Source organism: Bos indicus, chromosome 7 (genome assembly GCF_029378745.1).
Source record: "Bos indicus isolate NIAB-ARS_2022 breed Sahiwal x Tharparkar chromosome 7, NIAB-ARS_B.indTharparkar_mat_pri_1.0, whole genome shotgun sequence".
NCBI lineage: Eukaryota > Metazoa > Chordata > Mammalia > Artiodactyla > Bovidae > Bos > Bos indicus.
The window spans coordinates 93,984,811-93,999,126 of record NC_091766.1 but is presented as its reverse complement, the minus strand read 5'-3'; the positions used below and the strand labels follow the sequence as shown (position 1 = coordinate 93,999,126).

Sequence of the window (14,316 nt, the reverse complement as noted above, 5' to 3'; positions counted from 1 at the left end):
AAGATAACTATTTAGAAAACTCTAAACTGAAGAGAAGTTTTAATGGAATCATTGTGTTTCACCATTTTCCTTACTAGGGACTGAGTGAAATATTTCATTTGGGAGATAGGTAATGTTTCGATAAAGAATGGAGTGTCATTGATTCTTGTCTTGGTTTGTCGTTAACTCAAGTCAAACATATTGAGATTTCAATCCATTTTCTTTCATGACTTACTATTTTTTCTTCTGAAGACTTTCTCAGAAAGTTTATACTCACTGCAGTATTTTATATATGATAGACAAAGTTTCCAAAGACAGTTTCCATGCATCACTGTGTGTATGTTAAGTAGCTTACCTTCTAGGCAATGAAGGGGAACCTCCCAAGTTTGTATTAATAGAAGTATGCTCTGATAAATCCATCTCCCCAAAGACAGTTGGACAGTGACAACTGCTGACAATGCAGTAATTGCATTGCTGCTGCTGCTGCTAAGTTGCTTCAGTCGTGTCCGACTCTGTGCGACTCCATAGATGGCAGCCCACCAGGCTCCCCCATCCCTGGGATTGTCCAGGCAAGAACACTGGAGTGGGTTGCCATTTCCTTCTCCAGTGCATGAAAGTGAAAAGTGAAAGGGAAGTCGCTCAGTCATGTCCGACTCTTAGTGACCCCGTGGACTGCAGCCCGCCAGGCTCCTCCGTCCATGGGATTTTCCAGGCAAGAGTACTGGAGTGGGGTGCCATTGCCTTCTCCAGTAATTGCATTAGCATTTAGTAATGTCAGGTGGTGTGTACACGGCATCATCATGAAACTTGAAAAACTTTAGTGGTTACCTGTTGAATTCTTTAAAATGCAAAGATTCTAAAGAGTTACCTATCATATTGATTTATAATATGAGATCTTATGCGTTATTTGTTTTACCAATGTAAAGTAGTTCTCAAACAGTAAACCTCAAAAAGTTTTCTAATTTTATCGATAAATTTGGTCCAAATTATGTAAACTGTGTTTTTAGAAATTCTCCCCCACAAAAGAAATCCTGTAGAGGCTTGTCTTCCTGTCCCAAGGCTTTGATTTTGTTTTATTTTGTTTTTTAATTAATTGACTTTTTATTGAAGGATAGAGGCTTTGTTTGTAAATGTTCTCTTATCTGGTTGACTTCGTAATATCATGAGCAGGCACTTCAGGGCACAACACACACTTAGAAGTTCCTTGTTAGAGGAGATATATATTTCTGTTGCAGATATTCTTCCTGATAATTTAAAGTTGATTTTGGTGGAATTCTTGTTAGACCTGATTATGCCGCACCCCCGGTTTGTAAATCAGAATCAGAATGTAGCTGACACAGAGCTGGGCGAGGAGGAAATGTGTCAACTCTGGGTGTTCTTGTCCATCATTCTGTTCACTTATGTTTGTCCAGTTAGCATAATCTTCAATCCACATTTTCTTTACAGGGATCTTTTATTGTTTTCATTTTTGTTTTATATTGGAGTATAGTTGATTTACAATGTCACATTAGTTTCAGGTGTACAGCAAAATGATTCAGTTATACATATACATACATCTTTCTTTTTCATATTCTTTTCCCATAATGGTTATTACAGAGTACTGAGTAAGTTCCCTGTGCTATGCAGTACATCCTTGTGGGTTACCTATTTTATATATAGTAGTGTGTATATTTTAATCCCAACCTCCTAATTGACTGGTATCTTTTAAAGCCATTGTCCATTTTGTGAGAACTGGTTCAGTTAAAGCTAGATGCTATAATCTGTAAACCCACCTCCCTGGGCACGTATCACATGGACTGTGGTTCAGTGGAAGCCAGTCACCAAGTTCAGGGGTCACTGTCAGCTCCTCTATGTCATGCGGCTGCTGCTCGTCACTCAAGATACTTGCCGGTCGCGTGTGACATACCCAATGCACAAGCCACCGGTGTGAATGCAGGTATAAAATATTTATGAAGCTTGAATCCTAGTTTTATTTTTTTAATTTTCTGTCTTATTTTTAAATTAAAAAATACATAAATGCATTCAAATAGGCCTAACATTTGCTTCCTGTATCTCACATGTACGTCACTGGTGCTAATCACAAAACTTTTATCTGGGTTGGTGACTGGCTTAGGCAGATGGAAAGGCGGTGAGAAAAAAGTGATAAGAATACTGAACATTTTCTCCTTGAACTTAGGGGAAAATGTCACCAAATAAATGTGATGTGTTCCTTTCACATGGCCAAGTAAGTGCATATAGTTTTTAAAAAGAGCAAAGAATTTCAAGCTTTGATATGGAAGTGAGGAAATGGGGTTTGAGGTCTTAAAACCATCACTTAATTTCTCTGAGCCTCAATTTCCCATTTTGAGGTCTTTAAAAACCATCACTTAATTTCTCTGAGCCTCAATTTCCCATTTGTGGAATGAAAGAAAGTCACACTCAAATCTCTTTCAGTTTGAGTCTCTTTTGATTCTTCTATTGATAATTCATTGATGAGTTCAGTTCTGACAGTAAATTCTAAAGTTGTTCAATATCAAACTAAGGCATATGAGATAATAAAACTATATAGTGTTTACATAGTGTTTCATCTTTTCACAGTAGTTTTTCATCTATTGTTTCTGTATGCAAAAAGAAGGCATAAATGAGGAAAGCTGATGCATAAAAAGTTTAAGTGACTTGCTTAATATCACAATACTAATGAATAATTCAGCTTACAAAGTGTTGAATCCCTCAAATTTAACAGAAGCCTGATGCATAATGCAATTAATAGAAATAAATAGTTAATAAATGGGTGTTGGAAAGAAATCAATCCACTTTCTAGGAAGACAATATAGAAATGGTAGCATGAGCAAAACTGCATGCTGATTCTGACCCTGCCACTATCAAAATGGGTAGAATTTTGGCCTCTCTGAACCTTTATCTCCTCCTCTGTAAGTATTTTGGACTGTGGTTCAGTGGAAACCAGTCAACAAGTTCAGGAGTCACTGTCAGCTCCTCTGTGTCATGCGGCTGCTGCTCGTCACTCGAGGTACTTGGCGGTCACGTGTGACATACCCGATGCACAAGCCACCAGTGTGAATGCAGGTATAAAATATTTGGACTGCGGTATTCTGACTGTATTCCTGGTGTTGGGCTAGGTGCCTGCCCTTGAGGTGTACCAAGAGATGGACAGAAAAAGACAACTGCTGCTTATTGCCCTGAGAATTAGTTAAAAATCAGCCAAGCAAAGATAGGTAGATACATCATCTCAGGTAGATGGGGTTGCTTCCTTCACAACAGAACACAAATAAGCAGGTGAGCCTTAGCATGGATGGTGGGAGAATTACAGACAAGCAGGAATTACTGAAATAGCAAGTATAAATCAACAAGTAAACACCCAAGCTGATGGTAGATTGTGGAGGACCCCATTGCCTTACTAAAGACCTTTCATAAATGGTGAGAAGCTAGGAGTGGGACATGGGCAGATTTGCTTCTTGGATATCTGTAACTGTCAGGATTGAATTGTGTTAATGGTTTTTGCATTAGACCGGGTTCCCTACGGCTTCCCTTGTGGCTCAAATGGTAAAGCATCTGCCTGCAATGCAGGAGACCCAAGTTTGATTCCTGGGTCTGGAAGATCCCCTGGAGAAGGAAATGGCAACCCAGTCCAGTACTCTTGCTTGGAAAATTCCATGGACGGAGAAGCCTGGTAGGCTACAGTCCATGGGGTTGCAAAGAGGTGGACATGACTGAGCGACTTCACTCACAGGTTCCCTAGAACACAGGGCTTGAAGCAGTGATGAGGTGCTGGTGCTTAAATGGGAGGTACAATCCCAGGCACTGAGGGTGAGAGAGAGAGAGAACATGATGCAGAGAAGACTAGAGAGTCATACACGGTGCTATGTTACTGGGCTGGCCACGTTCCCAGAGTTTCAGAGACCCCATGGCTGCTCAGCAGCTGTGCACACTTGACCACGTGTGCACAGGCAGGCAAGATGGAGAATCCTGCTTTTGGAACAGTTTGTGAGAGAGAGAAAGTTACCTTCCCGTCTCCTATGCCATTGATCTAAGTTCACCCCATCAGGAGAAAACATCTATGTGGTTTCATCTGGTTTCTTTAGTGGTTGACCAGGAAGCCAGATCCCATACATACTCCTTAGTGCAGCTTTTCATCCAAGGGCAGAAGTGGCCTTAGAGGCCAGAAATTTGGGGCATGTGGCGTTTGGGCCTAGATGCACAGTGGCAGCCGAGGGGAGCACTCAGCCCATTTGGGTAAGTGAGAGTTTTGACCGTCCGAGGCCAGTCCTGGGTGAAAGACCTCTGAGGACTCACACCCAGTTGACTGGTCACAGTTGGAGGATGAGGAACAGCCCCTTGGAAAGACCCAGTCAAAGGCAAAGCTAAGACAAAGCCGGCAGCTGAGGACCCACCCAGGAGTTCCATGTAGAACCCAGATATAAAACAAGAAGTGAGAGGAGCTGTTCTTTGAACCCACACCCCATTTTTCACCATTCCTCCATCCATGGTGACTAGGATGCAACCCCTGACCCATGCTCCTTAGAAGACAATTTGAAGATTAGATTCTTACATTCAGACTTTTTTCTTTGGTGAGGTGGAGGCATAATACATCTGAGGAATAGTATTTCATTACCTGGAAGATGAATTTGTTCTCATACCTTTTTTGATATGTGGAATTATAAAAAAGGAAGATGTGTTGTTGTTGCTGCTCTTTAGTTGCTAACTCAGGTCCAACTCTTTGTGACCCCATAAACTTCAGCATGCTAGGCTTCCCTGTCCTTCACTGTATCCCCAGAGTTTGCTCAAACACATGCCCATTGAGTCAGTGATGTTATCCAACCATCTCATGCTCTGTCATCTCCTTCTCCTCCTGCCTTCAGTCTTTCCCAGTATCAGGGCCTTTTCCAATGTGTTGGCTCTCTGTATCAGGTGGCCTAAGTATTGGAGTTTCAGCTTCAGCATCAGTCCTTCCAAGGAATGGAAATCAGGGTTGATTTCCTTTAGGATTGACTGGTTTGATCTCCTTGCAGTCCAAGGGACTCTAAAGAGTCTTCTCTAGCACCACAATTCAAAAGCATCAATTCTTCAGTGATCAGCCTTCTTTATGGTCCAACTGTCACATGCATACTAGAAAAAACATAGCTTTGACTATACTAACCTTTGTCAGCAAAGGGATGTCTCTGCTTTTTAATAGCTAAGTTTGTCATAGCTTTCCTTCCAAGGAGCAAGTGTCTTTTAATTTCTTGGCTGTAGTCACCATTTACAGTGATTCTGGAACCCAAGAAAATAAAATTTGTCACTGCTTCCAATTTTTCCCCTTCTATTTGCCATAAAGTGATGGAACTGGATACCATGATCTTAGTTTTTTGAGTGTTGAGTTTTAAGCCAGTTTTTTCACTCTCCTCTTTCACCCCCATCAAGAGGTTTTTTAGTTTCTCTTTCAGTTCAGTTCAGTTCAGTCACTCAGTCGTGTCCGACTCTTTGCGACCCCATGAATCGCAGCACGCCAGGTCTCCCTGTCCATCACCAACTCCCGGAATTCACCCAGACTCACGTCCATTGAGTCAGTGATGCCATCCAGCCATCTCATCCTCTGTCGTCCCCTTCTCCTCCTGCCCCCAATCCCTCCCAGCATCAGAGTCTTTTCCAATGAGTCAACTCTTCGCATGAGGTGGCCAAAGTACTGGAGTTTCAGCTTTAGCATCATTCCTTCCAAGGAAATCCCAGGGCTGATCTCCTTCAGAATGGACTGGTTGGATCTCCTTGCAGTCCAAGGGACTCTCAGGAGTCTTCTCCAATACCACACTTCAAAAGCGTCAATTCTTTGGCGCTCAGCCTTCTTCACAGTCCAACTCTCACATCCATACATTACTACTGAAAAAACCATAGCCTTGACTAGACCAATCTTTGTTGGCAAAGTAATGTCTCTGCTTTTCTATGTGCTATCTAGGTTGGACATAACTTTCCTTCCAAGGAGTAAGCGTCTTTTAATTTCATGGCTGCAGTCACCATCTGCAGTGATTTTGGAGCCCAGAAAACTAAAGTCTGACACTGTTTCCACTGTTTCCCCATATATTTCCCATGAAGTGATGGGACCAGATGCCATGATCTTCGTTTTCTGAATGTTGAGCTTTAAGCCAAACTTTTTCACTCTCCACTTTCACTTTCATCAAGAGGCTTTTGAGTTCTTCTTCACTTTCTGCCATAAGGGTGGTGTCATCTGCATATCTGAGGTGATTGATATTTCTCCCGGCAATCTTGATTCCAGCTTGTGTTTCTTCCAGTCCAGCGTTTCTCATGATGTACTCTGCATATAAGTTAAATAAGCAGGGTGACACAGTACAGCTTTGACATACTCCTTTTCCTATTTGGAACCAGTCTGTTGTTCCATGTCCAGTTCTAACTGTTGCTTTCTGACCTGCATACAAATTTCTCAGGAGGCAGGTCAGGTGGTCTGGTATTCCCATGTCTTTCAGAATTTTCCACAATTTATTGTGATCCACACAGTCAAAGGCTTTGGCATAGTCAATAATGTTTTTCTGGAACTCTCTTGCTTTTTCCATGATCCAGCAGATGTTGGCAATTTGATCTCTGGTTCCTCTGCCTTTTCTGAAACCAGCTTGAACATCTGGAAGTTCACGGTTCAGATATTGCTGAAGCCTGACTTGGAGAATTTTGAACATTACTTTACTAGCGTGTGAGATGAGTGCAATTGTGCGGTAGTTTGAGCATTCTTTGGCATTGCCTTTCTTTGGGATTGGAATGACAACTGACCTTTTCCAGTCCTGTGGCCACTGCTGAGTTTTCCAAATTTGCTGGCATATTGAGTGCAGCACTTTCACAGCATCATCTTTCAGGATTTGGAATAGCTCAACTGGAATTCCATCACCTCCACTAGCTTTGTTCATAGTGGTGCTTTCTAAGGCCCACTTGACTTCACATTCCAGGATGTCTGGCTCTAGGTCAGTGATCACACCATCATGATTATCTGGGTTGTGAAGATCTTTTTTGTACAGTTCTTCTGTGTATTCTTGCCACCTCTTCTTAATGTCTTCTGCTTCTGTTAGGTCCCTACCATTTCTGTCCTTTATTGAGCCCATCTTTGCATGAAATGTTCCCTTGGTATCTTTGATTTTCTTGAAGAGATCTCTAGTCTTTCCCATTCTGCTGTTTTCCTCTATTTGTTTGCACTGACCGCTGAGGAAGGCTTTCTTATCTCTTCTTGCTATTCTTTGGAACTCTGCATTCAGATGCTTATATCTTTCCTTTTCTCCTTTGCTTTTTGCTTCTCTTCTTTTCACAGCTATTTGTAAGGCCTCCCCAGACAGCCGTTGTGCTTTTTTGCATTTCTTTTCCATGGGGATGGTCTTGATCCCTATCTCCTGTACAATGTCAAGAACTTCATTCCATAGTTCATCAGGCACTCTATCTATCAGATCTAGGCCCTTAAATCTATTTTTCACTGTATAATCATAAGGGATTTATTTAGCTCATACCTGAATGGTCTAGTGGTTTTCCCTACTTTCTTCAATTTAAGTCTGAATTTGGCAATAAGGAGTTCATGGTCTGAGCCACAGTCAGCTCCTGGTCTTGTTTTTGTTGACTGTATAGAGCTTCTCCATCTTTGGCTGCAAAGAATACAATCAATCTGATTTCGGTGTTGACCATCTGGTGATGTCCATGTGTAGAGTCTTCTCTTGTGTTGTTGGAAGAGGGTGTTTGTTATGACCAGTGCATTTTCTTGGCAAAACTCTATTAGTCTTTGCCCTGCTTCATTCTGTATTCCAAGGCCAAATTTGCCTGTTACTCCAGGTGTTTCTTGACTTCCTACTTTTCCATTCTAGTCCCCTATAATGAAAAGGACATCTTTTTTGGGTGTTAGTTCTAAACGGTCTTGTAGGTCTTCATAGAACCGTTCAGCTTCTTCAGCATTACTGGTTGGGGCATAGTTTCTCTTTACTTTTCTGCAATTAGAGTGGTATCTGCATATCTGAGGTTGTTAATATTTCTCCCAGCAATCTTGATTCCAGGTTGTGAATCATCCAGCCCAAAGGAAGATGTAAACAACTGTAAATATGGATAGAGTTGTAACAAATTGTGGAATTCGAGGTTTTTGAGAACTTGAAGTTCATCTAGTTCAATTACCTTATATCACAGATAAGAAAACTAGAATTCAAGAGGATAAGTTGTCTAAGAAAAGGTCATACAACTAATTAGCAATAGATGGAGGGCTAGATCAAAGGAAATCTGATGCCCAATCTTGGGCTCTTTTCCCAGTATATGTATTTTGGGATTTCATGAATTTGCTTCAGTACTTTAAAATTTTGCATTTTCATGTTCTTAACAATATAAAGCCAACAACTTTTGCTTATTCTGAGAAATCTGAATGACTATTTAGTATTTCTGTAACCAAAATACAGCAAATACTTCCTTTGTTGAGGACATAATAGTACAGGCAAGCCAAACACAGGTGAATCTGTCTTTTGGACTGCTATAACCAAATGCCATAGACTGGATATCTTATATTCAATGGAAGTTCATTTCTCACAGTTCTAGGGGTTGATCTACATTCAAGATCAAGACAGCAGCAAATTTTCCATCTGGTTTCCTGGTTTATAAACTGCTTTTCCTCTGTGTCCTCACATGATGAAGGTTGAGAGATCTCTCTGGTGCCTCTTTTATAAGGGCACTAATCCCATTCATGAGGGCTCCACCCTCATGAGCTAATCACTTCCCAAGCTCCTCACCTCTTAATATCATCACACTGGGCACTAGGGTTCAACATATGCATTTTAGACAGCACACAAACATTTAAGTCATAGTACTGGACCATAAATGTTAATTAGTACTGAATTCACTTTACAATATATTATTTTGCAGAAGTTCCATCTTTGTACACATGTATTCAAAAACTACAAAATGATAGCAAAAGGTTTTTCTCCACTAAATTCTAGCAATAATTTGATTTGATACTCATTTAATGCAGATATCAATGATGCTGTAATGATGATATTATCTCAAGTTAGCAGGACAATTTTTCTTAGTTATTGGATGACATTTTGTTTTAAATGGCATCTGAAGAGTGCTCCTGAGCAGAGTTTTTAAATGAATAGGAGATCTGAGTAACCTCAACTAGCAAAATATGTCTTGAATTCACTTACTCTTTTATCAAAATATTTGTATAAATAGGTATTTTCTATATTAAAATGATTAAAGTCAAAATTCTGAAACATTAAATATAGGACAGGGCCTGGGACTATTTATACAAATATACCCAATATTGAAAATCTAGTTGCAGCAGAAAGGTATAATCCTCCCTACAAATGTATAATGATAATTTAAATTTTATTAGTTCCATAACTTTAAAAATTAAATTTGTAAGCTTTTCTTCATTTATTATTTTATAAGAACAATTGCAGCCTTCTTCCCTTGTTCATACGTATTTTTAAAGCATAAAAATAACATACTTCTGCACTTGAAAACAGATTATTTTTCCATTTTGAAACAAATCCAGGTATTACCCAGTAAGAACCACCTTACACAGCACAAACTTCCTCCAGGATGAAAAATTACAGTAATGACAGATCGGTTAAGGAAAAGTCCTAGATCTTGGATTCCAGAGTCCCAGGTTCAGGTCTGGCTCTGCTAGTAACTGTGCATCTCCATTAATTGAGGTCACTTCTCTGGACCTAGGTTTCCTCCCTGGTAAATTAAAGCGACTTTGAGGATCACAAATCATTATACCTATTGGTATAAATGGTATATTGGTATAATTGGAACCAGGTACAGAATTATGTGAAATAGTCCAGCTGTAATGAAAATATTAGGAAAAGTAACTCGGAGGGCATTTGTATTTAAGCTTATTTAAGTTCAAAACTCTTTTAGCACAATAAAAACAGCAAACCCATCGACCTGGTTTTATCTGAAAGTTGCCAATTTGCAATTCTTAGACCAGATCATCTTTAGAACACCTTCCCTAACTCTAAAGAATTAAAAGCAGTGACTCTAATGTAAATCAGGAGGAGGCCAACATCTAAATGACCAGCTTCCCAGGTGCCTCAGTGATTAAAAAAAAAATCCACCTGCCAGTGCAGGAGACACAGCTTCAATTCCTGTGTCAGGAAGATCCCCTGGAGAAGGAAAGGCAACCCAATCCAACATTCTTGCCTGGCAAATCCCCTGGACAGAGGAGCCTGGCAGGCTACAGTCCATGGAGTCACAAAAGAGTCAGACATGACTTAGTGACTAAACAATAACAATAACAAAAAATGGTACTAGGCGTAGAAGGAAATCCTTCAGAAAGCTTCAGAGTTAAGAGAGATGCAGCATCATACAAAGGAATAGGGCATGATCAGGACTGGAAATAGATAAAAGTGAGTGAAATACCCTTCTTTGTCCCAACTGTATCCAACAGAAAGTACTATCTGAACTGTAATTTCTGTTCAATTCTCCAGTGTCACACTCTCAGTCTTGTCCAAAGATTCATTCACATTCAATAAATTGTAGGTTAGGCACTGTGCCAGATGCTGGAAAGATCTGTAGAAAATCAAATTTATGTTTTTTCTTTTTATTAGAAAATACATTTGATTAGCTGTCTTTCACTGTTGCATTTTTAACCCTCAATTTGTTCCAAGTATTATTAGGAACTAATTCCAATTAAGATTTGAATATTAAATAAGGTATTTGATGTGGTTTTTTGTCATTTATAATTTAAGGAGACAGCATGAGAGTATTTTGAAATGGATGTTGTGTTTGCAGAACCAGTGAGGTTACTTGATATACATCCTATCTTTAGGAAGATGTTGATACAGATACTTGATACAGACCCTAATATCCTGCTCTCTTGACAGTTAGCATCTAGCGCATACAGATTCTCTGTCACTGACCAGGATGTTTCTTTTCTTCTTCATCTATATTCCTTTTCATCTGTTTTCTTTCTTGCATCTATATTCCTCTTCTTCCCAAATGTTTCTAGTCTGGATGTCTTTCGTGTCATTTCCAATAGGCAAAAATAAAACGTGTAAATATGAAACTTTGATTCTATTTCTAAAATCACTCACACTAAAGAAGTGTTTGAGCTCAACCATCAGGTTTAATGCCCTATTCATAAAAGTTTAACTTAAAAGCAAAATAATAAACAATAAATAGAGTAAAGAATAAGAAGGGGCAAAAATTTAATCTTCCTTGATAGCCACCACTCTGTTTATGACATTCCCACATTTATTCTTATCATTGGCTATTTCCTGTTTTAAATGTCTTTTACTCACGTCTGCCCCCTTTCTCTGTTTATTGGCCTGTGGTCACCACAGTATCTTTCTCTTCCAAATCAACTGACATTTTTATGAAAAGCATTTGTTCAACTCTGAGAGGGTGGCATATTGAGCATGGGCTACCACATTATTACAAAGTCTCTCTTAGGACAACTCTTGTATGTAACAGTTGAGCTATAATGTCTTCAGAGGATCTGTTAATTCAGATTCATGAAGTGTTCTGTGAATAAACTGACATGGTTTTAAAAATGTAAAACATCTGACATCATCATAGTAATGATCTATTCGCTTATTAATAGCATTTATGAACAACCACAAAACACCTATATTTTTTAGAGTGTAACACAAGTTCAGACTCTTGGTAGTTTAGACAGCTCCCGTTAGTCTTTCTACAAGTAAGGCCTCACTCATCTGGGCCATCTTGGGGTTGAAAGCCCTTATGATTTATAAATGTGGTGACAATGGGTAGTAATCAAATCAGATAAGCACACTTCTTGCCTCTTACAAGAAATAAGCAATTAGTTACTAAAATAATCAGAGTCTGAATTTTGTGGAGTCAGCTGACATGAAAGGCATATGCTTCCAGTGGTTCAAATGGTATTTTCATTGATTTATTTTTCACATAGCTCTGAGCAGCCTGCACCTCCACTGTTTGATGTGGCCAAAAAAATTTTTAAAAAGCCTCTTGCTAATCCAAAACATTTGTTTGTAGGTGCCAGATTGACCTGTCGGCTCTCAGTAGGGAGCAGACACACAAGCTGGAATTGCAGCTGGAAGAAGGGGAGGGGCACCTGGTATTGCTGGTCACCCTGACAGCTTCGGCCACTGTCAGCATCTCTGACCTCTCCGTCAACTCCCTGGAGGACCGGAAAGAACGCGAGGAAATATTGAAGCGATATGTACGTATGTAACCCGCCTCCCTCGGGGTCAGGGGTGACTAGATGAGGCTGTAAATAATTTACGTGGAGTGGCAGGAATACATCTGCAAAAGCTGTCTGACAGACGAATCAGCAGAAGGCAGGGCAGGTGCAAATACCATGCAGATCTTTGCGGAAGCACTTGGGTTACCCCAGGATATCTAGATCCTTGGTGTTTTCTCGAGTCTCTTCCAGAGCCAGTTCTAGAGTCTCGGGGTCTCCTCAGTGTTCTTATCACACAGGGCAACCTCCCGTGATGGAAAGTCAAGTTTACACAAGACTACTGGAAAGGGAGTTCACTGATTATTTATCATTGGAATTAGAATCTCATCTTTATACATTTGAAATGGAGTTAATGGCACTTAACTTTTTAACTCGTAGCTTGATAACTAGGAGCTTCACTGGTGGCTCAAATGTTAAAGAATCTGCTTGCAATGCAGGAGACCCGAGTTTGATCCCTGGGTCCAGAAGATCCCATAGAGAAGGAAATGGCAACCCACTCCAGTATTCTTGCTGGAGAATCCCATGGACAGAGGAGCCTGGCAGGTTACAGTCCATGGGGTTGCAAAGAATCAGACATGACTGAGCACCTAACAGACTTTTGATAACTAGAGGATATTTGCAGAAATCATTTTCTTTTTCAGCTGCTTAGAAAAGCCTCACTTCATCCTTTTAATTTTGAAATTATGGAGTGTGAACTGTAATTAAAAGGAAGCTTCTTTACCTTTGGATTAGATTTAAAGTGACAGGGTGGCAGAATGAGTCACTAAGTACCCTTCTCAAATTTTACCAAGCCCAAACGTGACCACTGAGTCTCTTTCCCAGCTTCCTCACAGTATGCGTTTCCCGCCCTGTAGTTTTCGTGAATCAACAGAGAGGGGAGCTCTTACTCCATCGTTCTCTCTCAGTGAAGCTTTCAAGAAGTCAATGTCTCAGTACCCATGAGCTGGAAGAAAAAAATTGCTTTTCCACTTAAAATTACAAAGCTTGTATTGTACCAAGCTGCCAGGTGTTTAGGAGGCTCCTCTAGACTCCCGGTCATGAAACCAAGCTCTGACTAACAAAGAACTGCCTAATTTTTTTTTAAATTTTAAAATATTCCTGTTTGCTGACTGACATCCTTCCAATAACTGAATTTAATAAAGATGTACCTTATCAGGCTGTGCAGATAACATGAAGTGCTGGTACTAATGCTCTACAATATTCTTCAAACAGATTAGCAGGATGTGCACTTCAGCAAATTTATTCTGGCTATCTGCACCGAATCAGCTGTCTGCTAATGCTTGTACAACTCACCCACCAATGGTGTTATCATAAACAGTTTAATAGAGGTGACTTAGCAAGGCTAAATAGTATATATTTTTAAAAAACCTAAGCGCCTAAGGTATTGTATGACATCTTCGAATATATAATTGCAGTTGTGAAAATTATTTCGCATTTTGGTACCCACCAAGACATATTCTCCTATTCCCCAAAGTGAGCCTCATGAATTAAAACAATTGTAAAGAAATTAATTCACATATTAATGTAAAAATGATTCTAGGTATTATAATATTGTATTTGATGGATTAATATTTGATACAGTCCCATATGTTAGTATCATACAATGGGCTTGGTAATTAGAAATGGTCCAATTACTATTGATTTTTTCCCTTATTTTGCTACATGAAATTCCCCAAATCAGCCATTTCTACTGAGAATTTGAATATTTGTTTCCATACCTTCTTTCAAATATTAGCTATTATGTCAATAAAATGTAAAATATTATGTGGATGTCCCAGCTAATTCTCAAATTATATTATGTTCAATATACTAAAAAGTGAGCCAACTTTAAATATACGTTTTTTAGCCCTGAATTTCAAGATAAGCCTAAATCTCCCTTTAGAATCATACTTGCTAAGAAGCTAGTGTACATAATACAGCACATGTTATTATGATTACTCATAGCAATACAAGGACAAACACCTATATTTTAGTGTTTCAGAGTGTTACCTTTTTATTAGATAGATTATAAAGTGAATGAATACTGTATGATGTCTGAAATATCACTTGTTTTGGAGAAACATATAAAAGAGTTTATTTGGGGAATTATCCGTAAGATTTCTGGTGAGAACTTTGTGTGTTTTTATTTTTTTAAGGTCAGGTTAAACCTAAGAATTTGAGTTGGCACTGGT

The 14,316-nt window shown here is 39.4% G+C and overlaps 1 protein-coding gene across 13 annotated transcripts in view; it reads left to right on the top strand.

Moving 5' to 3' along the window:
- The window catches only part of MCTP1 (multiple C2 and transmembrane domain containing 1), a 564,579-nt gene that overhangs the window by 354,204 nt on the left and 196,059 nt on the right, over positions 1-14,316 (top strand). For all 13 annotated transcript variants that reach the window (XM_070792146.1, XM_070792142.1, XM_070792144.1 and 10 more), the window contains one exon: positions 11,938-12,124. In XM_070792146.1, the coding sequence (XP_070648247.1) occupies positions 11,938-12,124 (187 nt within the window). The remainder of the gene's footprint in view (positions 1-11,937; positions 12,125-14,316) is intronic.